At 45.3% G+C, this 27,057-nt stretch overlaps 1 protein-coding gene and 1 non-coding gene across 3 annotated transcripts in view; both read left to right on the plus strand.

The window, feature by feature from the left end:
• SNAP23 (synaptosome associated protein 23) overlaps positions 1 to 24,001 on the plus strand; it is a 92,197-nt gene extending 68,196 nt beyond the window's left edge. For both annotated transcript variants that reach the window (XM_068254187.1, XM_068254186.1), the window contains 5 exons: positions 7,114 to 7,162; positions 9,154 to 9,271; positions 20,321 to 20,455; positions 22,404 to 22,548; positions 23,896 to 24,001. In XM_068254187.1, the coding sequence (XP_068110288.1) occupies positions 7,114 to 7,162; positions 9,154 to 9,271; positions 20,321 to 20,455; positions 22,404 to 22,548; positions 23,896 to 23,958 (510 nt within the window). In that variant the 3' untranslated portion in view covers positions 23,959 to 24,001. The remainder of the gene's footprint in view (positions 1 to 7,113; positions 7,163 to 9,153; positions 9,272 to 20,320; positions 20,456 to 22,403; positions 22,549 to 23,895) is intronic.
• Positions 20,859 to 21,033, plus strand: LOC137533742 (small nucleolar RNA SNORA53). The gene has a single exon (XR_011024207.1). It is a non-coding gene; the product is annotated as a small nucleolar RNA SNORA53 (small nucleolar RNA).
• Positions 24,002 to 27,057: the final 3,056 nt, after the last annotated feature.

Below are 27,057 nucleotides of genomic sequence, written 5' to 3' on the forward strand. Positions count from 1 at the left end.
AGCAATGAAATGGAAAGTTTTTTTGGGGAGATTCAGTAAACTTCATGGCAAAGGACTATGCAATTCATCTGAACACTCTTCATAACATTCTGGAGTATATGCAAATTGCTATTATAAAAACTTAAAGAGACTCCGTAACAAAAATTGCATCCTGTTTTTTATTATCCTACAAGTTCCAAAAGCTATTCTAATGTGTTCTGGCTTTCTGCAGCACTTTCTACTATCACAGTCTCTGTAATAAATCAATGTATCTTTCCCCTGTCAGACTTGTCGGCCTGTGTCTGGAAGGCTGCCAAGTTCTAAAGTGTTGTGGTTCTGCTATGAACTCCCCCTTACAAGCCCCTCTATGCACACTGCCTGTGTATTATTTAGATTAGGGCAGCTTCTCTCTTCTCTCATCTTTTACAAGCTGGATAAATGTCCTCTGAGCTGGCTGGGCTTTCACATACTGAGGGATTGCATACAGGCAGAGCTGTCTGCACTCTGCAGGAAGAAACAGCCTGACACTTCAGTGGAAGATAGCTGCAGGGGGAAAGAAACACACAAATGATCTCTTGAGATTAAAAAGGAAGGCTGTATACAGCCTGCTTGTGTATGGATGTATTTTCTATGTGTGGACATACTGTACATCAACCTACTTCCTGTTTTGGTGGCCATTTTGTTTGTTTATAAACAAACTTTTTAAAACTGTTTTTAACCACTTTTAATGCGGCGAGGAGCGGCGAAATTGTGAGGGTTATAGGAGATGTCCCCTAACGCACTGGTATGTTTACTTTTGTGCGATTTTAACAATACAGATTCTCTTTAAGCACCAACTTTTCTCATTTCCAATATTTTTGACAGTCTCAAAACTTTTGACCAGGACTGTATAGTATAGGTGTTTGCTATGACCTGATGTGTGTTTAGGGCTCTGAGCTGCGCTCTGCACATATGCTCTCACCAGGGCTAAGTTTAAGCATAACTTAACACACCAAAACAAAAAATAGGGCCTGTGAGCACTTATGCATTGCTTTTTCAGCAACGCAATGCGTTTTTATATCCACAGCGGCATCAGAAAGTGCCTACACGGCACTGTCTGTCCATACTAAAGCACTGCGCAGCCATACATCCTGGGATGCAATGTTGCAGTGTGTTGTACTGCGCAATCTCTTTCACTCTAACTGAACGCAATGGGCAGCCATGTATTGCTGGCTAGCACAAGTGTGTGCAGGCCTAAATAAAGCTTTGTTTTACGTTTTTTGTCTCTTATTCTGACTGGCTGGTGCAGTAGAGCAGCAGCTTGCTTGCCAGTAGATTTTGGTTAAATGATGTGGGTGTTGCTTTCCAGTCAACATGTAAGGCTAGTTTCCCACTAGCACTGTCATGCTTATGGTCTGCAGCACCCTGGGTACAGGTCCTACCTAGGGGTGATCTCGCCAGGGTCCGTTCTTTTGTGTGTCTAGGCGTATTATGCAGATGCACAGGTGTGGTTGTGAGTTGCATGCATACTGGCTTGTCGGTGCAGGGAAAGCATGCACACGTCTCTGTGGGAGTGATTGCATAATCTCTCAAACTACAGGCCAAGTATTATCGTCCCCTTGCGCTCTGGCAGAAATGGCCGAGCACGATCAGGTCCGCTCTACCCGATTGAGCTTGCGTAATTCTGCAGAACCCCAGAGGAAGATGATACTGTGCCTGTGTGAGGCTCGTGATAAGGGGATTTTCAGGGAGCCAGCACTGGACCCCTCTGTGGTGAGGAGAACTGGGGAAGCCACTTTAGGATCCATAGGTTCCCCCTCCTAAGGTGAGTACCCCCTAGGGCAGGCCTGGGCAAAGTTTAAGTGGCCCGGGCCGCATTTCTATTTTTAAAAATCTCCCTCCCTGCAGAGTTGAAAGCGGCAGAAGAGTGAGATAATGCGCACCTGATTGCAGCTGGTATGTCCTGACGGTGTGTCACGTGATGCCCTGTTGACATGGAGACCAGACACATTAGCGTGTGGGGGCCGAATATGCTAAAGCAGTAGGATTAGCCATACTATGCCAGGGAAAAAACACATAAGTAGATAAATACGTTATCTACTTAACACATGGATTGTACTGTCCATGTTTAGATTTCAGTAAATTTTATATAGTAAATGAAGAGAATTCTGTTCCTGGTAGGAACCATGTCTTTTGCCCACAGTTTGAGGCTAAATACCGTACTGATGTCATTTCTTCACTTAAGTTTTTTTTTTTTCTTTTCTCCTCACACAAGTGAGCAGAGGATCATGTTTCAGCTAGGCAGAGAAATAAAGGGAAGAGGAGGAATATATTATAGATAAAAAGAACCCCCTGCATGCAACTCAATGGCAATGGCTATTAACCTCCCTGGTGTTGTGATATGCGCGGCCGCGGGAGGGTTTTTTTCCCTTTTTTTTTTTTTTTTTTAAAGCATATAGCTAGCCTAGCGCTAGCTATATGCTTCCCCCCCCCCTCCCTGCGGCATCCCCCCGTACTGACCGATCGGCGCCGCTTGCCCATAAGGAAATCCCGTTCTGAACGGGATTTCCTTGAGGGCTTCCCCCGTCGCCATGGCGACGAACGGAGTGACGTCGTGACGTCACAGGAATCCCGATCCACCCCATAGCGCAGCCTGGCGGCGATTGGCCAGGCTGCGCAAGGGGTATGCGGGGGCCTTTATCGCGGCGGGTAGCTGCGCATCGGCGGTGGGCGGCGGCGAACGCAACAAACACACAGCAAAGTGCTAGCTGCGTGTTTGAAAAAAAAAATTATGCAAATCGGCCCAGCGGGGCCTGAGGAATCCTCCGTGGCGGCTTACCCCGTGTCCAGCACGGGGTTACCGCTAAGGAGGTTAAAGGGCCAGTGCTCCTAAGGTATGTGATCACTCCAAACCATAATAGCAGAACAAGTTTTGAAAACTTTGAATGCAAAATTAGCATCTTTATCACTTAATACACTCAGACCAGTTGCTGTTGAAATTTGATTTTTTTTCTTTTTTTTGGTGACAAATCCCGCTTGTACACTTCAAGTCACTAGCTGACCAGTGGTTTGATAACGCTATAAAAGAGCTGAAAAGACAAGGCCGAAAACTTGAGAGGCTGTGGCGCAAATCTCAGTCCCCAGAAGACAAACATGCCTTAATCTTCCACTTGAAGAGCTACCAAAAGGTAATCACGGGAAAAAAATCATCCTTTCTATCACAAGAGATTGCAAATGCAGTTAACAAACCAGCCCAACTGTTCAGCACAGTGGAAAAACTCTGCAACCCAGCATGTCAAAAACTTAATATCGAGTCTTCAAAGGACCTCTGTGACCAATTTGCCCATTTCTTCACAGACAAAGTCTCCGCTATAAGGTCCGCCATCCAACTTACAGCATCTGAGCCTAATATAGCGCCGAAGACCATTAGCAGAGACAACGTAACACCTTGGTCAAACTTCAAAGAAATTGATGAAGAAGTCACATCAAGCATCCTCCTTCATGTCCGCCTAACTACCTGTGACCTGGATCCTGGCCCAACACAGTTCATGTTGAACTGCCCCGACCTGTTCGTACCGGTATTCCTCAAAATTGTTAACTGTTCCTTACAATCAGGGATATTTCCTGCTTTACTGAAGGAAGCAATCATCAGGCCTCTCCTCAAAAAACCCTCCCTGGACCCAGATGCAATGACCAGCTACAGACCTGTCTCTAACCTCCCATTTCTGGGCAAGCTAATTGAAAAAGCTGTAAACCTCCAGCTAGAAGCCAGAATCCTACAAAATAACAGTTATGACCCATTCCAGTCTGGCTTCAGGAAACGCCACAGCACCAAAACTGCCCTCATCCAAATATGCAACCACCTGCTCATGGCAAGAGACAGAGGAGAGTGCTCGATCCTCATACTGCTAGACCTTTCTGCAGCCTTTGACACAGTTGACCATGACATCTTGATAAACAGGCTACAGGAATACTGCGGCATTGATGGCATAGTACTTCAGTGGTTCCAATCCTTCTTGAGTGGCAGAACCCACAAAGTGTCTATGGGGCCCTTCCTGTCCACCCCTGTAACACTTAGAGAAACTCCAACCAAGAATTGAACTTTATCCAAATCAGTAGCTGATACCCCCTTTTACATGAGAAATAGAATGATTTTCACAAACAGACCATCAGGGGGCGCTGTGTGACTAATTTTGTGCTGAAACCCCTCCCACAAGAGGCTCTGAATACCGCGGTACTCTGGGCAAACTGCCACAATGTAACAATGTTCACAGACAGGAAATGGCTGTTTAAAGCTGTCTCTAACAGCCAGAGCAGCTAGAAACAGCTACATAACTTGCCCACAGTAACAATGTCACCATGTAATACATGTCAGAATGTGAATCTGGGAGAGGAAAGATTTTACAATGAGCAAACACTGACTAAATCATTTATACATAATTATTGTAAAAATGAAGCACTTTTTTTATTAAATTATTTTCACTGGAGTTCCTCTTTAAGTATGGGGTGCCTCAGGGCTCAATCCTCTCTCCCCTGCTTTTCACGATTTACATGCTACCGTTGGGAAAACTAATCCAAAAGCATGGCCTGACATACCACTGCTATGCAGACGACACCCAACTATATCTTTCCTTCAAGCCTGGTGTGACAGACCCAACTCTAACTGTAAACGCCTGCTTACGTGAACTACAGCAATGGATGAATGACAACTGGCTGAAACTAAATGCAGACAAAACTGAAGTCCTTCTGATTGGAGGGCAGAGCATGATAACCAAACAACTTAACTTGCAGTCTTCACCACTGGGAATAGGAGACACGGATCTACGCAGCTCTGATCATGTGCGTAGCCTGGGAGTTCTAATTGATGGGGATTTAAACTTCAGAACTCAAATCTCTGCTGTGGTAAAATCATCCTATTTTCACCTGAAGAACATTGCAAAAATCAAGCACCTCATACCCCCAGAAGATCTGCCAACCTTAGTCCACGCCTTCATCACATCCCGACTGGACTACTGCAATGCTCTCTACACTGGCCTTCCAAAAAAGGTCTTGTACCGCCTACAGCTGATACAGAATACTGCTGCCAGACTGCTAACCAACCAACCCCGTTCACTGCCACATAACGCCAGTCCTGCATTCCCTTCACTGGCTACCTATAGAATGGAGGGTCCTATTCAAGATCGGCCTACTGACATTTAAATCCCTGAATAATCTAGGCCCTGGATACATGAGATATGTTACAGCTGCGTAGCAATCCCCGCATTCTCAGATCCACAGCTTCTAATAAACTAGTAATACCCAGAGTCCACTTGGAAACTTTTGGTCCCAGAGCCTTCTGTCATGCTGCCCCTACGTTTTGGAACTCCTTACCTCAACAGATCAGGACAGCCCCATCCCTGGACGTGTTTAAATCCAGACTGAAAACCCACCTGTTCAGTCTGGCATTTGCAGAAATATAACTTTTGTTGTGTGAATACTTCATCCTACTAATTACTGAATCTGAGAGAGCCTAAGCGCTTTGAGTCCTATGGGAGAAAAGCGCTATAGAAATGTTATTGTATTGTATAGCTACAAGATTATACTGTATCCTCTGCAACTTTGAGTACAGTTCTGCTGCCATCTTGTGGCTATTTTTGTTATTGACCCAGCTTGTATATTTGCTATTCTGACTTTTGGCTAGGTTGTTGACCTCTATTTGAACTCTGTCTGCACCAACTTCCCAATTTGTCTTCGGTTATGATTTTCTGCTGCCCGCCATGGACTCTGCTTATTTGACTTCGCTCCTTCCTCCAGACATCATCCTGTACCTGTTCTGCCATGGCTCTTTGTTCTCTCTTTCACTGGTGGGGCAATCCTGGGGGCCATTATCTGGCAGCTAGTAGATAGCAAAAAGTCCGGCGGCCCATCATTCCGTGCAGGGCGCACAGAAGACCTGACTTCACACCTCAGGAGAGGCAGTGCCTACCATCAGTGCAGGAGTAAACGTAGTTCAAATTCTAACACACGTTGTGTTGCAATGGTCACTTTTGCACAGTGCATCGGTTGCAATGTTATCCGTTAACATATGATATGCATACTTAAAGAGAATCTGTACTCTAATATTCTTACAATAAAAAGCATACCATTCTATTCCTTATTTTCTCCTGTGCCCCTCTGTTCTGTTTCTGCCACTCTCTGCTGCAATCCTGGCTTGTAATTAACAGTTTTAGGCAGTGTTTACAAACTAACCAGCTTGTGATAGGCTCACATAAACAGTGTGTGTCGTACAGAGTGTGCAGGGGGCCTGCAGAGGGTGTGTATCGCGTCTATCCAATCACAAGCAGCACTGCACATTCCACACATTCAAGCCTTAGCCCGACAGAGGAAAGGAGATACGATTTATTACAGAGACAGTGCAATTAGGAAAGACTGCAGTAAGCCAGAGCACATTAGAACAGGCATAGGAACTTATAGGATAGAAGAACTAAGGCTGAAAAATATGTTACAGAGTCTCTTTAACAACTACTTAACTTGTACACTTGTGCACGTTGGCACTTTGCTAGCCAATGGAAGTGCACAGTAAAGTATGCTGAAGTGTAACCTTAAAGTAACTGAGCACCAAGGATTTTTTTTAATTAAATGAACCTTTTAAAAGAGTACCTGTAGAGTTAAAAAAAAGTGCCCCTAAGGAGGGGGGGGGGAGACTCTCCTCCTCCATAAGCCTGTTCCAATGCTGTCCCCCTGTTGTTGTTGATGGCTCCTGCATGCCCAGTAGCAAGGACCTGATCGGGCATCAGAGGTAAAAGCCAAGCTGAATTAGGCCAGGCTACTACACATGTGCAAACCATCTGCGCCTGTACAATAACATTGACCTGATCGGGCTCTGCTATTTCTGCCACTAGCAGGTCCATGCTACTGTTTTTCCACTGCCAGTTCTAACACCAGCAGAGTACTGTGTTGTGCAACAAGCATGTCCCACAGTACACAGCTAAGGTGAACATTGCTATGGTAACATGCATTGGGCAAATAATTCTCTCTATAGTGAAGCTTTGCTATGCCAAGCCTGTTTTTGACCATGACAGGTTAGCTTGTGATCTTTAAACCTGTAGATGGTGGTAGTTTTAATGGTGGTCAGAAGGGAATATGTAGCCATTAATGTCATATTATCTGTTTTAGAGTCAAGATGCTGGTGTTAAGACGCTCACAATGCTGGATGAACAAGGAGGTGAGGACAATATATATATTTAAAGAACGGGAACAGTTTTTATGACTTTTGTTACATTTGTACTCAGTAACTCATGACTGCTAAATTGTGTGTGTGTGTGTGTGTGTGTGTGTGTAAAAACATTTAAAACGGGCAAGAGGCAGCTTACCTCAATAAGGGGCTATTTGTAACTGAAAAATATATACTTTTATTGAATATTATTTTTGTAGCAACGTTTTTCATGGGTGTTTCCCACTTCTTCAGGTCAACACAGTGTTTGAGGTCACACTGAAAACAGTTGGGAGGGCCCCTAGCTGTTCTCAGCATGTCTTCAGTCTCTGTATTGACCTGAGGAGATGGGAAGTACCCATGAAATGCGTTGCCATAAAAGTGTTCAATAAATTCTATAGACTGAAACTCTGGTAAGGAAGTGTCCTCATGGTAACGCACAGGGAGATGCTGTAGGATGTCATCACAATTTCACAGGCAGTCAGTGAGGAACGAACAGATGGCAGACGTCTCTCTTAATCCTTGTACAGGTTCTGCTTGAAGTTAAATTCTAGCTTAAGGCTGACTTCACATTGTACTGGATGAAAAACTGATCTGATAAATGGATCCATGTTCCGTTTTAAACAGAGCGGTTTCTTACAATGGCATCCATTTCCGTCTGTTGCGTTTTTACACCGCCACTCACCCTGATCCTTTTTGTTTTTCCCATCTCTGCCATTCTGGTCCTCTGCATGCTAGAAGCACTTTATGCCGCTCCCAGAGCCCCATAAGAAGCATCAGGGCCCCCATTGGTTTGAAAAAGACCGATTGGAATCCTCCCTGAACACCAGGGAGGATTGTCATTGGTCCACTACTCAGTGAGCCAATAAGAATCCCTGCTGGGGAGGGATGATTTCCATTGGTTCATTGAAAACCAATAGGAGCTTGATGGGGCTCTGGTGCCTGTATACCGGCTTCCATTTCGTCCTACCGATACGGAATTATCGCGCAGGACCCAAAGTTGCATTCAACTTGTTGGATTGGATCAAACGGACTGATGTGAACCTATTCTATTCCTTTGCATAGGATAGGATCCTTCTGTTCAGTTCAGATAAACAGAAGTGTGTGTGTGTGTGTGTGTGTGTGTGTGTGTGTGTGTGTGTGTGTGTGTGTGTGTGTGTGTGTGTGTGTGTGTGTGTGTGTAAAAATTTACTTAGAGACACTGAAGTAAAAAAAAATATTATGATTTGTATGTGTAGTACAGCTAAGAAATAAAACATTAAGATCAGATACATCAGTCTAATTGTTTCCAGTACAGGAAGAGTTAAGAAACTCCATTTGTTATCTCTATGCAAAAAAGCCATTAAGCTCTACGACTTTTAAAGTCGTGGAGAGGGCTGTTTTCTGACTTTGATTATCTCAACTGTTATTTAACTATTTACTTTTTCTCTGCCAGAGCAGACGTCATTAGTTCACAGATTGCTCTGAAAGAATCATTTTGAATGCAGAGTGTTGTGTAATCTGCACATATTAGAGAATGATGCAATGTTAGAAATAACACTATATTCCTTAAAAAAAAATGGGAATATTTTCTTTGCTGCTAATCTTCTAGTAATTATTCATAGTACACAACCAAATCAATATATCATATATTTTTTTTCGCTTCAGTGTCTCTTTAATTCCCAGCAAGATGGAGTGTGAAGGAGATGGTGTAGACCCAATATAACTGTCAGTTTTGCAGGCATTTAATTAAAGTCAGCAGGATCACACACCTATGCTGTGACGGCCCCTGGCATTTTGTTAACTGACATGTTTAGACTTCCACAAAGACTTGTCCTTTATCTCACAGCATTGTAGTCTTTGTGGAATAGCTGGATTTCAGGCCATCCATTTAGAGAGCTGTATGAAATATTTCATCCAGCTCTCGTCTTTGGGAGACGCATGAGAATAGAATATCTCTTTATACTTTAAGTTTTCTGCCTGGATTAATTCATTTAATGGGACACTCTTTATGAACTTTGCAGAACAGCTGAAGAGAGTTGAGGAAGGACTGGACCAGATAAACAAAGACATGAGAGAAGCTGAGAAGAATTTAACAGAACTAAATAAATGCTGTGGTCTGTGTGTCTGTCCTGGAAAGAGGTATCCACCAACTTTTCCTACATACACCTCTGTATTCATCTGTTCCTCAACAACCTTATTAACCCTCTGGGCGATACAATTATATCGCCCAGGAGGGTGTGCAGCACTTTTTTTTTTTTTTTTAATTTTTTCTTTTTTAAAGGGATACTGTAGGGGGGTCGGGGGAAAATGAGTTGAACTCACCCGGGGCTTCTAATGGTCCCCCGCAGACATCCTGTGCCCACGCAACCACTCACCGATGCTTCGCGGCCCTGCCTTCTGTCTACTTCTGGAATTTCAGACTTTAAAGTCTGAAAACCACTGTGCCTGCGTTGCCGTGTCTTCGCTCCCGCTGATGTCACCGGGAGCGTACTGCGCAGGCACAGACCATACTGGGCCTGCGCAGTGCTCTCCTGGTGATATCAGCGGAAGCGAGGATCCGGCAACGCAGGCGCAGTGGTTTTCAGACTTTAAAGTCTGAAATTCCAGAAGTGAACTGGAGGCCGGGCCGGAGCATCGGTGAGTGGCTGCGTGGGCACAGGATGTCTGCGGGGGACCATGAGAAGCCCCGGGTGAGTTCAACTCATTTTCCCCATTCCCCCCCCCCCCCTACAGTATCCCTTTAAATCATGTAGCGAGCCCTGGGCTCGCTACATGATAGTCGCTGCGCAGCGGCATCCCCCCACCCACTCCGAACGCCTTCAGCGAGCAGAGTAAGCAGGAAATCCCGTTCAGAACGGGATTTCCTGCTGGGCTTCCCCGGTCGCCATGGCGATGCGGCGGGATGACGTCATGGACGTCGTGACGTCAGAGGGAGTCACGATCCACCCCTCAGCGCTGCCTGGCACTGATTGGCCAGGCTGCGCAGGGGGTCGGGGGGGGGGGGGGGCTGCGCGGCACGGCGGGTAGTGGCGGATCGGCGGCGATCGGAAGTTGCACGCAGCTAGCAAAGTGCTAGCTGCATGTAACAAAAAAAAAAAAATTATGCAAATCGGCCCACCAGGGCCTGAGAACTCCTCCTGCGCGACATACCCCGAGCTCAGCTCGGGATTATCGTTCAGGAGGTTAAAGGACACCTGAAGTGAGTAGTATGGTGTGGAGGCTGCCATATTTATTTCCTTTTAAACAATACCAATTGCCTAGCAATTATTTTTATTGGCTGCACTAGTGTGTCTGAATCACACTACTGAAACAAGCATGCAGGTAATCTAGTAAGAAACACCTGATCTGCATGCTTGTTCAGGGTCTATGGCTGTTGCCTGATGTAATTTTCCCTTTCCGAAAATTTACAAGATGTTTGATATGCTTCCTGAGAAATGGATTGATTTTGTGCAGTACTGATCTCAAAATCCAATCCTTTTCTCAATTAGAAGCAGATTAGTCATGGTGGAAATAATCGAACGACAGGTAATTCACTGTCAATCTGACAGGAAAATTGCATAGAGTATACTAGGCATACATGTGTCTGAGAATTAGATGATCAACAGGGCAGCCAGGCAATTGGCATTATTTTAAAGCAAATAGGTCAGCTTCCATATCCCTCTCACTTCTAATGTGTAATCTATCAAACGTTCGGCAAGCCCCAGTCTTAAAGAGAACCCAAGCCGAAGCTCTGGTTCAGAAACACATACTTACCTAAGGAGGCTTCCAACGCTTTCTTCTGGTTCTCCACCACTGCCTGGGACCCTCCAGCTGATTGGGGCCCCGCTCCTCTTTTGGTCCTCGCCCAGTACAACAGCACTTATGCTTGAAGAGGAGAGCGACCCGATTTGATTGCCTACAAGCCCTTGTCGCTAATCTTTGAATGGTCCTGGAGTGGCAATGGGAGACCGGAGGTCATCACGGGAAGCCTCATTTGGATCTGTTGGCTTCCCTCTTCTTAGGTAAGTATGTGATTTTTGTACCTAAGCTTCAGGTACACTTTAAATGCTTATGTGCCCACATCAGCTAGGAGAGCATTCTTGGCCATGGTCAGGGATTGTGTTGACTACATAATTGGGATAAAATAGTTTTAATCAAATTGATGGCTCTGTTCCACCTCTTTCCAGACTGGCTTGCCTTACTTTTTATGTATTAGCACCCTTATGTGAGACCATTTCAGAGACTGGACATACTGCTGTATTTCCCATAGCTTTTAGAGCTTGTCAGTGATATGCTAATAATTCAAGCTTGCATGCAAATTTCATAAAAATGTATATGCAATGTAGATTAGGGTCAATGAGATGTACTTCCTGTTTCTAATTGGAACACTACCAAATTATTCCAGTGCATTGCAAAAGCTATGCGCACAGCTTAGCTGGACTTACATTTACTACTGAAAAGTGTAGTTGGATCTAGCAGCTCCTGTGGCAGCATGAGAGGATGATAATTAAACAGGTTTTCTAACCAGTAACCACCAGTGCTTGATTGACCGATAATCGCTGTTCCACAGCTAAGGTCTTGAGGCGCTTATAGGTTCTGAAATATGAAACATAAACATGAATCCTTAACCACTTTGGGACCTAAGGGCTCTTTCACATTAGGGCAGACTTTGTGCGTTAACCAAGGTAAGATGAAAGTCCATAGACTTTCATTTTACCTTTCACACTCGACGCTGCGTTTCGATGCGTTGCGGTTCTGATGCACCCGGGCGCAGTTTTTCCTCCAACGCATCCGCGAGCCGGCGTTTTCCGTCGGGTTTAATTACCAGCTACCGCCGATGATTGCGTCGCACCGCAGATACCCGACGACACGCCGCAGGCAGACAACGCGTGCAGGAGAACGGCTCCTGCTCGCGTTGTCTGATGTGAAAGAGCCCTAATGGCTGTGGCCCCTTAAAGTGGACCTGTACTCTCGCACAGGACAGAAAGAAAATACAGAAACGCACTCTGCATGTATTTAGAGAGTTCAGCATGGCTAATTCCTACTCCTGTGACTAATCACAACTTTAATTTGATCTCTCAGCTGGCTGCCTGGCAGAGCATCTTATTTGTAAACACAGGATGTTAACCCTGTTTGCTTCCATGAAAGCAGGTAGCAGACACACTGCATATTTAATGCAGGATGTGTAATAGATGTAACAAAGAAATGGCTTTCTTTAAGGTCGCATTCACAGTGCCACGTTGCGGAGCTGCGTTATAAAGTCTTATAACGCAGCTTACCGCACTGCAATGCTAATCCTATGGGACGTTCACAGTGCACCGTCGCGTTGAAAAATGTTGCATTGTGGTAACTCACTGCTTACAGTGCTTTACCTCTAAACGCAGGCACGTTGTGACTTAAACATCGCATTAAAATGCAACGTCCCACTTTGAATATGCCCTAAAAGTGGATATGCTATTGCTTATCTTTTAGAGCAGAGAGGAATTTCTGAGTTCAGGTCCATTTTAAGGGCTAGAGCGGTCCTTTCCCTTTATAAACTATGATTGGCTTACAACAATCACAAGGTCAGGAACCAATGAAATATGAGCTATGGAGCTCAGCTTTCAGCGAGAAAGTAGAGCGGACTGCAGCGTTGCATTTTTGGCCGACACACATACTGCGAAAGTTGATCTCTACACCCTGGTCTGCTTAGGAAACTACGGTCCACGGCTGCTCCCCCTCCCTCCCTGCAGAGTTGCGAGCGGGCACCGGGGGGGGGGGGTTTGAAACTCACCCTCGTCCCTCGTCTTATCTCCATGGCAATAGGATGTCACATGACGTGATGTCAGGATGCCAGCGTATTACACGTGTAATACGCTGGTGCGCCCTGACGTCATGTCATGCATCGTCCTGTTGCCATGGAGATGCGACGCAGGATTTCGGTGAGTGAGGTGATTTTCAAACACATCAGTGATCGAATCTGCTGTATATCGGCGGGAAATAGTATGTGTATGGGCCCCTTTAACTCTCTTGTAAAAGGAACTATATCAGTACGCGCAAACTCCCTGTCTATCTAAAGCTGCATACAATGAGGTGCGCCCCCTGCTCAAATACAATTGTCCAAAGATGTTCCTCTCAGTTCCTCTCACATTGCAGTATATTGATAAACCGTTGTAATCACCTCAACCACACCCGATATGACATTCACCAGATATGAGACCACCAGGGTCTTCACACACCTTGGGGATATTACCAGGTCACCCCCGACCTTTCACGACCAAATCTCCTTCAAATACTGATTATCCTCTCAATGCTTCTCTTCAGATATCCCATATTGTACAACCGCTCACTGTTAGATATCACTTCCTTCTCCACATAACCTAAAATAAAAAATCTCCCATAGCGTAACTCTGTTAAAACTTTTATATCTATCTATACTCGTGCGCACACTCGCGCGCGCACACTCGCACGCACACACTCGCGCGCGCACACTCGCACGCACACACTCGCGCGCGCACACTCGCACGCACACACTCGCACGCACACACTCGCACGCACACACTCGCACGCACACACTCGCACGCACACACTCGCACGCACACACTCGCACGCACACACTCGCACGCACACACTCGCACGCACGCACACACTCGCACGCACGCACACACTCGCACGCACGCACACACTCGCACGCACACACTCGCACGCACACACTCGCACGCACACACTCGCACGCACACACTCGCACGCACACACTCGCACGCACACTCGCGCACGCACACGCACACACTCACGCACACACTCACGCACACTCACGCACCCACACTCACGCACCCACACTCACGCACCCACACTCACGCACCCACACTCACGCACCCACACTCACGCACCCACACTCACGCACCCACACTCACGCACCCACACTCACGCACCCACACTCACGCACCCACACTCACGCACCCACACTCACGCACCCACACTCACGCACCCACACTCACGCACACCCACACTCACGCACACCCACACTCACACACTCACGCACACACACACTCACGCACACTCACACACACACACTCACACACACACACACACACACACTCACACACACACACTCACACACACACACACACACTCACACACACACACACACACTCACACACTCACACACACAGACTATTTCACCAATCACACACACAGACACAGACTATTTCACCAATCACACACACAGACACAGACTATTTCACCAATCACACACACAGACACAGACTATTTCACCAATCACACACACAGACACAGACTATTTCACCAATCACACACACAGACACAGACTATTTCACCAATCACACACACAGACACAGACTATTTCACCAATCACACACACAGACACAGACTATTTATACGGGCTCTCCCCCGCCTCGGTGGCCACGGCTGGCTTAGCAGGATCCCTGCCAGACATCCTGTCTAGCTGATCGGGGCTGCCACGCGCACAGCTGCCCTCACGCTGTCCTGTTACCAAGCTTCAGTGCACTCTCAGCCACTTCCGGGTTCCGCCCTACTAGTATCATCAAGACTCCTCAGGGGCTACAGATCCTGGCTGTGGCCAAACATTAACCTTCTGGGGGATAATCCCGAGCTGAGCTCAGGGTAAGTCGCCACAGAGGGTTTCTCAGGCCCTGGTGGGCCGATTTGCATAATTTTATTTTCGTTGCACGCAGCTAGCACTTTGCTAGCTGCGTGTATATACCGATCGCCGCCGCTCCGCGCTGATTCGCCGCTACCGGCCGTGCCGCGCCGCTCCCCCCCAAGACCCCGTGCGCAGCCTGGCCAATCAGTGCCAGGCGGCGCTGAGGGGTGGATCGGGACTCCCTCTGACGTCGTTGACGTCGTCCCGATCGTCGCCGTGGCGACGGGGGAAGCCAAACAGGAAATCCCGTACTGAACGGGATTTCCTGTTTGCTTTGATTGCAGGAGGCGATCGGAGGGGGTGGGGGGATGCCGCTGCACAGCGGCTATCATGTAGCGAGCCCTGGGCTCGCTACATGATTTAAAAAATATTTTTTTAAAAAAAATAGTGCTGCGCCACCTCCTGGGCGATATAATTGTATCCCCCCGGAGGTTAAATAGTCCTCCATAATTTGCATATCCACACCCCCAACCTTGTGATTATCCTCTAATCCTCTCCCTAAATTTTACTGAATTTAGCAAATCCCCTTTTCTAGTGATCCAACCATAAATACAATTTCACTTAATACCCACAAAAATATGTATATTCACCCTCTATCATAACGTCATGTTATAAATCATGTGACGATGGTTCCTGTCATCAGTCAATGCTATAAATCTGCAGTGTTACTAACAATTTTTGTTTGATTGTTTTACTATCCTTTTCTTTTCTCATCTCTTTATGCTTACTAACCTGAAGATTTCTTAGGAAGCTGAGGTGCCGGCTCAGGTTGGTGTTTTCAGTGGTGTAGCCGGAAGCTAGCTCTCTATAGCTGGTCTGCATGGCTCCCCTCTAGGTCAGAGGTCCCCAACCTCCTGTTGCTTGCGAGCTATACAGAGAGAACCTCTTCTATAATGACAAGACCATGCTGAAGACTAAAAATTGCATGCCAAAACCACTAATATCAGAGAGCAGGGGGTCCACATTCATTCCTTTGAATCATTAATGTACATTGGGATGGCTGGAGATATTGTTCTGTTATTTCCACTTTGCCCTATGACTTTTATAGAACACCTCTAGAGGGGACGTACGTATGTGTTTTGGTATTAAAAACTGGTCCATAGACAGAGGGCAATAATGGATGGACCAGTGTTCATCAATTAGCCATCATGTTAAAAGCACTGACAAAAGCATTGTACAACAGAAAAAAAGATACAGGCTCGGACCTTGCAGCACCTGTATAAAGGTGGCAATTAACGACACAATTTGCCAATCGTTTACGAACGATTATTCGTATGAGCGATTGGAAATGAATGTTTGGGACTACCAATGGTATAAAATCTAACCAATTCACGATTTTCAGCAGAGTATTTCTGTACTTAAGTATACTTGTGGTGCAGATTGTAATCCAGCAGCATAAGACAGGCTTGCCCCTTTATTTCCTGCCTCTCTTATCTAAATGTCTGAAGCAAGTGACTCATGCTGCCAGTCCACATTTCTAATTAGTAGAACACTGTGATGTGTATAAAAATAAAGAAGCAGGACCCTATGTCAATTCCTAATGCATACCCTAAAAGGTACTGTATATTACCCTATAGACCATCTTTATAAAGTAAAGTAAAGTTGCTGTTCTCGGCCCAGACTTGCAAAGGCTTTCTGAAGTTGGAGAGCCTAAGTAATTATTTTGTCCTAACCCATATGTATAACAATGATCTGCTCATGGGTCTTTAAAACTTGTAATACTGTACTGAAAGCAAACCAGAAGCGAAAAAAAACCCCTTATGATATAATGAATTGTATGGGTAGTATGGCTAAGGAATAGAACATTAGTAGCAAAGAAAAGTAATATTTTTTTTTTTTTTTTTATCATTGCATCATACTGTCACAGTTGCAGTCTTAAAGGAATGATCCGCGCAAAAAAAAAAAAAAAGTTCCACTTACCCAGGGTTTCCTCTAGTCCAGGGCAGCCATCCTGTGCCCCCGCCGCAGCTCCTTCGTCTCCCGGTCCTCTTTGCCGGCGGAGCCGACCTCGCCAGGTCGGGTTCCGGGTCGGCCTCTTCTGCGCTCCACGGCGCGGGTCACGTGGTCCGACCGACGTCATCTGGACGCTACTGCGCAGGCACAGAACTACTGCGCCTGCGCAAAGAGGATCGGGAGACGCAGGAGCTGCGGTGGGGCCACAGGACGGCTGCCCCGGGCTGGAGGAAGCCCCGGGTAAGGGGAACTTTTTTTTTTGTTTGTTTTGCGCGGATCATTCCTTTATAACCACAGTCTGTATTAGAACTTGAAAGACAAAGTAGAAATAATGACCCTTTGAACTCTCATGCTGTAAAACCTTCTCAATCTGTCTCTTGCTGTTTCTTGGCTATATAAGTGTTTCAGAAAACAGGACTGTCTTCGGCTCCGTGGTTAGAAGAGCTCAGAGAAGCTCTTGCATAGATAACAAATTTTTTTTTTCAACTTCCTGTGCTGGAAAACAATATGAGACCAGGGTTGCCAACTCATCCCTTTAAATACTGACACATCTAAGTTATACAGGTTCTGGGGCTTCTCACACATAATCAGTGCCTAAACTGCCTCTAACTAGCCACAAGACATGTATAATTTATAAGTGTCCGTATTTATAGGGATGAGTTGGCAACACTGTATGAGACTCTCTTCTTTGCTACGAATGTTCTATCTCTTAGCTGTACTACACATACCGTTTATTATATCATACGTTTATTTTCACTTCAGGTCTGCTTGAAGTAGTTAAAAAAAAAAAATAGGAAAAGCTGGCCATACACACCAATTTTCTCATTTAATTCCTTTCAGATTTGATTAATTTGCTGAGAATCGATTACACAAAATGTCAGATCATTTTTTAAAATGTATTTTGAACAAAAATAATAGCGCAGGAGACTTGGGCGCAGCCAGCGCCACCATAGGCCATAATGGGAATTATGGCTATATCCCCGCACAGTGAGTAATTTCGGCGCCGTCAGAAGACTGAGCTGAAGTTACTTTTAAAACCCTGTAATTCTGCTTCCAGCTATTACATCATTCCCCACTATCCACATGGACCTAGAAGGGAATTAACGCCGCTGGGACTTGTGCAGCAGCAGGATGAGCTATATACCGGCTGTATCCTGCGCCCAAGTCCCCCCGCCCCGATTTCATATGTATGCTTTTCTGTGGCATCCTTATGCTGCATGCATAGGTTTGGGCTTTATTTAAGCTCGAAGACCAAATTAAAAAAATACTTGTATGGTGGCAATGTGAGCTGTTCATTTTTGTCTTGGGGGGCTTTAAAGGTGGCCATACATCTAATCAACCTGACGCACAATTGACATCCAATTTGGTAATTCTTATAGAATCTTATGAAAATCTGTACTGCCAAGAGCATGCCTGATCAACGATGTGACCAATTTCCAGCCAAAATTGGTTGCATGTATCAATCTTCCATGCTGCAAGACGTTGGGCCGTCATGGTCAATCAGGTGCGGCGGTAACAGCGAGTGATATCGAGAGAAATGCTACGAAACCCCCAGCACAGTGCCCCCTAATGTGAAATATACTGCACTCAGTACCCCCCTGGTGCTCAGTGCAGTATACTTTACCTGTCCATGTCCTCCGCTGGCTCCAGGCTCCGTCCGCAACCCACATACACACGCCCCATGTATACGCTGGCAACCACGTGGGGCGCGTGTATGGGGATTCGGATGGAGCCCGGAGCTAGTGACAGACACAGACTGGTAAAGTATATTGCACCAAGGGGCGCATTTGAAATCTGGGGGACAGCGTCAGGCTGGGGAGGAGGCGGAAGTGGCGTCACAAGACCGATTTCAGCATGAAATCAATCAAGAATCAGCCTGCGGTGTATGGACAGCCAACAGATTTTTCTCTAATCTGATTCGATCAGAGAGAGATTTGTCACTTGGTTGAATCTGCCCATCATCATTTGATGTTTGGCTAACTTTAAACAATTTTAGGGTAGCTGATGCGGCGGGTATAGAATATACGGTACTGTCTGATAGAATATACACTGTTTAGAATGTGCAGGACACAGCAAGCAGCTGAGCACATGTCCCATAGGATGACTCTCGAGCTGCTGGTTGGGGACCTCTGCTCTACTCCTGAACAGTGCATGTACAGTGTTTGTGTCCTCAGTGTGTCTCTCTTCCTGTATGTGTGTTGTATGTGTTCCATCATGGAGGGTAAGCTCTCCTGGCTGTATAACTCAACCATCACAACCTGAAGATCAAGAACACAATTCAAATTTCTGCACATTTCCTTATAGCCTGGTGGTGTCAGTTGTCTGTAACTCAACCTTGGTTGGTTTGTTCTCATATCCTATTAATTGAGCTATCACGACAAGTGTGGGTAGTTTTCTTAATGTACATCTTCCTCAAGTGGGCGTCTGCAATGTAATGGGAATTTGAATCAATACAAATTCCCATTATTAAGATGTGTAACTGTGGAATTCTTTCCTTTCATGGAGGGCTTTTTGTGCTTTTTTTGGCTGGTCTTGGCTGTTAAAGCTCAAGATTTTTTTAACTCTGCCCAGTAGGAAGGGGGTGCTTTATCTTTTTTCTTGTTATTGTTAATCGTACTGTCAAACACAATCCTATTAATTTTAAAGGACACCTGAAATGAGAGGGATATGGAGGCTGACACACTTAGTTCCTTTTAAACAATGCAGATTCCCTGTCTGTCCAGCTTATGCTCTGCCTCCAATACTTTTAGCCATAGACCCTAAACAAGCCTGCAAATCAGATGTTTCTGACAAAAATCTGACTTGATTAGCTGCATGTTTTTTAGGTGTGTGATTCAGACACTACTGCTGCCACAGAGATCATCAAGACTGGCAGGCAACCAGTCTAAAAGTAAATAAATATGGCAGCCTCCATATGTCTCTCACTTCACGTTCCCTTTAAGGCACACACTCAATGTCACCCAACAGGGATCGGCAACCAAGGTTCAGAATGGTGTGTGCCGTTGCGGGACATAACTTGCATGCAAGGTGCTGCTCCTCTTGGCCCCAGCCTGTACGGGTTGTGCCCTCTTCTCTTTGGACAGATCACTTCTGCGGCATGTAGTTTCCAGCAGTGTGTCTATTGAGTACAATGCGTGCTGGGAGATGTCTACATCCACCAGCATGCATTGCGGTGCACACAGGAGCTTTAAAAATCATCCAGATGTTGCTAGTTGAGTGGAGAAGATGGCGAATCCAGGCCAGAGGAGCAGCATTGTGTAGGTAAGTAATTCCTTCCATCCCAACAGCACACACTGTTTTGAACCTCCTTATGGGGAGGTTCATTTAACCACATAATGACCGCCTAACGCCGATAGGCGTCGGCGGGTCATTAGCGTTTTGCATGGAAACGGCCGCTCGTTCGAGCGGCCTTTCCATGCTAGTTCACGGAGGGTGTCTCTGTGAACAGTGTGCGAGCCGCCGATCGCGGCTCGCACACGTAATGTAAACACGCGGGGAAGAAAACCAGTTTGGCTGCCTTCATTTGGGTGTTTTTTTGTTTGTTTTTTTACTCTCCCATTAACTTGTGACATTCTTTTTGCTTTTCCTAACAGGGCAAAGAACTTTGAAGTGGGGGATGTGTATAAGAAGACCTGGGGGAACAGAGATGAGGGCTCAAGTGATGTGGTCTCCAATCAACCTCGAGCAGTAAACGGTCAGCAGCCACATAGCGGACCTTATGTAAAGAGGTAGTGCTTATAGTGAAATACTATACTAATACAATATGATCACTGTGATTGAATTTGCTAGTGGCGCATTGACACTCACAAACCCGAATGATATTGTTTTGAATGATAAACTACAACATCAATGGACTTATGTTTTGGCACTTTTAGTAGATTTAATTAATACCAGATAATGAAGAAAAACTTCATCAAAGCTCTGAGGGTGTGTACAATCGTCCAATTTTGATTGGCCACGGATTGACCAATTTTTCCACTTCCATGTAGTATGAGCGCTTACCTACACCATTTATAGTATTTAGAGGACAATTGTAGTAAAAGATATATACGGAGAATTCCATATTTACTTCAGTACTAGTTGCTTGGCTTCCGTGCTGATCCTCTGCCTCCTATGCAGCTAATCTTTTCAGATCTGACAATGTCAGAAACACCTGATCTGCTGCATGCTTGTTCAGGGTCTATGGCAAAAATGCCATAGACCCTGAACAAGCATGCAGCAGATCAGGTGTTTCTGACATTGTCAGATCTGAAAAGATTAGCTGCATGCTTGTTTCTGGTCTAATTCAGACATGACTGCAGACAAATAGAGCAGCAGAGCTGCCAGGCAACTGGTATTGTTTAAAAGCAAATAAATATGGCAGCCTCCATATACCTCTCACTACAGTTGTCCTTTAAAATCTGTTGGCCCTCATACTACATGGAGGTGGTAAAATTGGCCAGTCACTGAATCCCTTAGAGACTTTCTGGTTCCGCCCTGCGTCCCTTGTTCCATCAAGGGGCCCTCTTTCAAATCTCCCGTCGACTGGGTCTTTGGGTCTTCTCACTCGTGCACAGTATGGAGCTGCTCATGTTTGGAAGTACCCTGAGACCCAAGTACTTCTGTGGCCTTCAGAAGAGACCCAAAGGTCTCTTTGACATTTAAAGTCGGAGGCTTGAATGGGTGTCCCAGCGGTGGAACCAGGGGATGCAGAGATACCTGGTACACACACACTATTTTGATTGGCTTATTTCTGGCCAATTTTACCACCTTCAAGTAGCATGAAGGCCAACAGATTTAGAATACTATGAGCAGATTGTATAGGCAGGGTCTCATACTACATGGTAGTGGTAAACCTGGGCAGTCATTGGCCAATCAAAATTGAATACATGTACCAGGGTTTAGGCTTCTTCCTCAGTAGCTACAGATATATTGTGCCATAGGTTTCAGTCCTTTGGTTTCTTGGGGTCAGCTGGATAGTGTTCTGCTTAAAGCCTTTGATGGAGGATTTGTGCCTTTGACAAGTGTTTGAATCCCAGCTCAAGCCAGTACGTAAAACAGTAAAGAGTCTTTGGGCAAGGCTCCCAAATGATATTGGTCGACCTTGGAGCATGATATAAATGTTGTCTTTAAGACTGGAGTCCTGAAGTGCCTTAAAGTGACACTGAAACAAAAAAAAACCCAAAAAAACTCCTGATATAATAAATGGTTGTGTAGTACGGATAATTAATAGAACATTAGTAGCAAAGAAAATAGGGTTTTTTTCAGATATATAGCTTTATTTTATAACCTGGCATTATTCTCTAATAATTGCAGTTCAGTCATTGCACTCAACATTTTAAATGATTTCACAGAGCAGGCTACTGACCCTTTGAAAATTTCCCTGCAGAAAAACCATTAACAAAGAAGAAACAATAAGGGACAATTGAGATAAGAGCTTCAAAAGACAGTGCTGTCCACAACTTTATAAAGTAGCAGAGCTCACAGAAGCTCTTTTGCATAGATGACTGAAGTTTCTTAACTCTTCCTGTACTGGAAACAATATGAGACTCATATCTGTGCTACTAATGTTTTATTACTACACATACAAATCATTATATCATAAGTTTATTTTCACTTCAGATTCCCTTTAAGCCTGGCATCTGTGCATACACCATCTTTATTGTCAATTTAGTGTACTCCATCTTCTCCTTGCAGGATAACCAATGATGCCCGAGAAGATGAAATGGATGAGAATCTACAGCAGGTTGGAAATATCTTGGGAAATTTGAAGAATATGGCTCTTGACATGGGCAATGAAATTGAATCCCAAAACAAAATGATTGACAGAATTAATGACAAGGTAATTACTGTAAATTTGATGCAAGCTTGTGGTCTTACACGTTAAACATCGAAATACAGTCAGTGGAACTGGTTATTTACCTTGGTAGAGGGAAGCCTCTAGACAACCCATTGTCTTCCCCGTCACCCTCTTCCTCGCTGTTCCAGCACTGGACTTCCCGAAGCCTGTTAAAGTGCAGTGTTCTCCCCAGGCTCTTTTAGCTGGGTGCTCCACCCGGCTAGTTTTGGTGAGCATCTGGCTGTCATCGGCTCACCTCCTCCTATTCTGTAAGCAGAGTTGCACTCAAAAGCACCGGCCCTGCATTCTCATCTCGCCCCACCCGGCTGGAAAAAAATTCTGGGGAAAACACTGAAGTGTATTTGACGTTAATGAAAAGGAAAAGTTTATACATACCTGGGGCTACCTCCAGAACCCCTCCGTCTAATCGATCCCTTGCCACCCTCCTTTGTTGCCTCGTTCCTCCGCTATGGCTCCCGGTAATTCGGCCTGTCGATGCAGTCCTGCTGTGCACGCTCCCGCATCATGCTCCCGCATCCGTGAGCGTTCTGTGCCTGTGCAGTACACGTTCCCGGCGACGGGAGCAACAGCCGTGCAAGAGCCACACGCCTTGACTCCAGAGGTTACGGGCAGCCATATCGGAGGAACGAAGCAACGGAGGAAGAACGAGGGACCGATCAGGCCATAGAGGGCTGGAGGGAGCCACGCAATAGCTGCACATGCGCGGTAAGCCGGAGCCACAGACGCCCTCAACAACGGGGGACCACAGAGTAGCAAGGGAAGCCTCAATAGGATCCTGAGGCTTCCCTCTCTTAACTTCTTAGGGACCGACGCAGTACAAATCTACGTCGGGCGGGTGCTGCTGCGGTTCTGACCGGGCGTAAACTCTACGTCCCATTCACCGCGCGCCCCCCGCCCGTTCCCGCCGCTCTCACCACTCTGCCCCCACCGCAATGTGCTGCCCTGCCGCCTCTAGGACGGCAGAGCACTGGGAGCTGGGCAGGAGCCGTTTTTCATTAGCTCCTGGCCCTGTCATTCATGTAAGCCGTTCCCATTGGCTTACATTGAGTGACAGGGTCTGGAGCCAATGAAAGCGGCTCCTGACCGGCGCACAGCGCTCTGCCGCAGCCTGCAGCGGTGACAGGGTGGCGGGAGCAACGGATTATTGCGGCGATTTGTCAGTATACAGCGTTTTAGCATACCAGCAGCCTCTGGTCCTTAAGGGGGCAGAGGCTGCTGGTACCGAAGTGGTTAAGGTAAGTATCTGATTTTGATCCTGAGCTTCGGCTTGGGATCACTTTAAGCTTGGCAATGCTAATAATCTTAATGAGATCTCCATTTGCGTTTTAGGCAATTACTAATAAGGACCGCATTGATGATGCCAACACCAGAGCAAAGAAACTCATCGAGTGAAGAAAACCAGAGCAATAAAACTCATCAAGTGAAGAAAACAAAACCTTTCTCCTTCCGTGCCTTGTTTACTGTAAACTGCAACTTACATCAATAAGACAAGGCATTATTACAGTTTTTAGGGAATGAGAGCACATCCTGGTATTGTGTGCTTTGTGTTCTGTATTCTTACAAAGGGTCTCACTTTTTTTTTTTGGCCTTTAATGGGGCAAAGAATACCTTATGTGCAAAAACCTCATGTTGTTCATCACTTCTCACCTTTATCAAAACGAAAATTACTCTCCAACCTGCAATATTACTGTGACTCCCTTCCACCCCAGTTGCTGCAACTCTTAAAGGACCTTCTCAAACTATCTAGTTCCTCAGAGGCTTTTTTTTTTTTTCTCTTTTTGCTATGCTTTTTTTGCTTTGGTGATGTCACCATAGAGGGTTAGTTGTTACCAGAAGCTTGCAATGAAATTCGTTTTTCTCCAGGTAACTAAACAATGACTTGTAGTTCATTAAATGTAGCTCATCTGATTCAAAGTGGATTCCTGTTGTAGAGAACTACGCCCAGTTCTATAGAATGGCAAATAGAACAGAGAAGGAGGGAGGGGGGAACTGCAATATTTTACATTCGTCTTCCAAAGAAAGTAGAATATGTTTAGTCAATTTTTTCACAAAGTTCTGTATTATTCCATTTGTTTCACCTCATTTTACAGTGCTACTTAGTAGGTCATAAGATGGATGGGACGCACTGACAGCCGTGTGCAAAGTTCAGTAACCCACCAGCCAGTAGTGATGAATGGATCTCATGGGGAAGCTTGTGATTTGTTTGATCAGCTGAGCTGATAGCAAATCAGAGACATAGATATCTATCACCTAACCAAACTGATCACATGCTTGTCCATGAGTTCTCCTAGATATGACCATCACTACTACCCAGTCAGAAACATCTCTGCAGAGTAAAGTCTGGCTGTCACAATAAGCTACTTCCAGCATTAAGGTCCGTATACATGCAGGACTGCAGGCAAAGACGGGTCCGTCGTCACCTCCCGCTGGGTGGGCGTTCCAGCGACAGTCCGGCGTGTGTACAGTCTGTCTGCAGACTGATCCGCCCGGCGGATCGCTCAGAAACAGCCATATCAGTCCACCGACAGACTGTACACACGCCGGACTGTCTGCTGAAAACCCGCCCAGCGGGAGGTGACGACAGACCCGTCGTTGCCTGCAGTCCGGTGTGTGTATGGACCTTAACTCTTTATATTGCCTTAATAAACAAAGCACATGGGGTATGAATGTACTTATTAATTTGTATCCACCGTTCAATCGACTTGCTAATGGTCAATGTCTCATCCTCTCCGGTGTGCACCATTTACAAGGGATGATGGCAGTGACCTCCAGGCATCCAGTGCTGTGCACGCAGTGTGTATACTGTATATTTAGTAGCCACTGTATAGTAGACACAGGTACCATAGAGAAGAAAAGTAACTGCATACGCTGCAGTGCAGCTGCTAGTCTGTATTAACACTGCTGGGCCGCACTGGAAGAACGAAAAAAAAAAAAACCACAATTATATTTTAAATACACACCCACATAGGGGGAGTGACATTTAAGGTTAACTATCATGAAAAAATCTAAAATCTAAAATGCATACATTTGAAATGTAGCTTTTGCCCAGAGCAAACTGCTCTATAAATCACTTTCCTCCTATGTCGTTGGCACTTACCAGTAGCTGGTAAAAATCTGGCAGATTTTGGACTTGTCCGTCTCCTCATGAGGGATTCTTAGGTATTTATTTATTTACAAAAGCACTTGGTGAATGGCAGTTGCTCAGTCCAACTGCCAAAATAATGTGTGAATGAGTAGGGAGGGACAGGCTGGGTTGTTTGTGTAGATCCTTTCCAGGGAGTGCGTTTGTACAGATTAAAGAAAATACTGATAATCTCCCATGAGGGGATGGGCGAGTCCAAAATCTGACAGATCTGCCAGCTTCTGCTTATTTACTGTAAGTGATAGCCACATAGGAAAAATAATTTATAGAGCATTTTACTCTGGGAGAAATGTACATATTATGTATGTATTTTACAAGATAGTGGTCCTTTTTAATTAACCATTTGTAAGTGTGTTGTGGAGCTTATGGATAGCAGCACTTTATTTTAGAAGTACACTCTTACTTTCATACGGTTTATATATTAATAGGTGCCATCTTACTAGAAGACATTTTTGGTAAGATTTTGCCCTGTATTTATAGTGTCATTTACCACCCATGTAATATATAGACTTCAGGGAGTTCTGCCACTCTTCACCCTACTCTGCTGAATAATTACTCTGATAAACATTCATTTTGATATATAGCAAACTGCACAAGGTAGTAGTAAATTAGCATTCATGTGGATGTTAACCTTGTTTCCAAACCTCTTGGAATAGTAGACGGAAAAATATTTTTTTTTTAGTGGGCTTTTAAGCTGGGACAGTTGTGTGACCTAGCAGCCCTTTGCGCAGTACAGGCATTGTAAATAAAGTCGTTGTTTTTTGGTTTATTTTGTTACACAGAGTACCTCAGTGTCAGTGGTGCCCACTGCAGCCAATCAAAATCCTGTTTTTGTCTCAGATTCGCATGCTGCATCTGGTCAAAACAGAAAGTGTCCTGCTTTGTGATTGGCCTGCTTTGTTTCATGTTATACCAGTTGCTGGCAGGGAGTGCAGAAAGTTGTAGTTGCAGTGCTGCTGTATAACCTGAGCCAAAAATTCTCTTCAAATGCAAATTGGCTTTACCTGGGAGAGGGAGGTTGACTCTTTTTTTTTTTTTTTTTTTTTTTAAATCGCTGAGTAAATAATATAAGAACAAATGGAGATAGGTTGGTCAAATAAACAAATCATTTGCTTCACAATGTGATTATCACTTTTTAACGCTCTGTAGTTTTCAATACCACTGGCCTAAAAAAATAAATTAGTGGATAAAGGCAACTAAACTCTGGCGGAGCCACAGAACAAGTGCAGATGCCACAAGCCAAGCAGTTATCTCCAGTCACTGCTATGAACCATCAGCAGGCTGGCCGAATGACTAAAGGCCGGGAATCCTGCTAGGGCTTTCTTGGCCAAGACAGCCAATAAGGGCCA

This window comes from Hyperolius riggenbachi, chromosome 9 (genome assembly GCF_040937935.1).
Source record: "Hyperolius riggenbachi isolate aHypRig1 chromosome 9, aHypRig1.pri, whole genome shotgun sequence".
NCBI lineage: Eukaryota > Metazoa > Chordata > Amphibia > Anura > Hyperoliidae > Hyperolius > Hyperolius riggenbachi.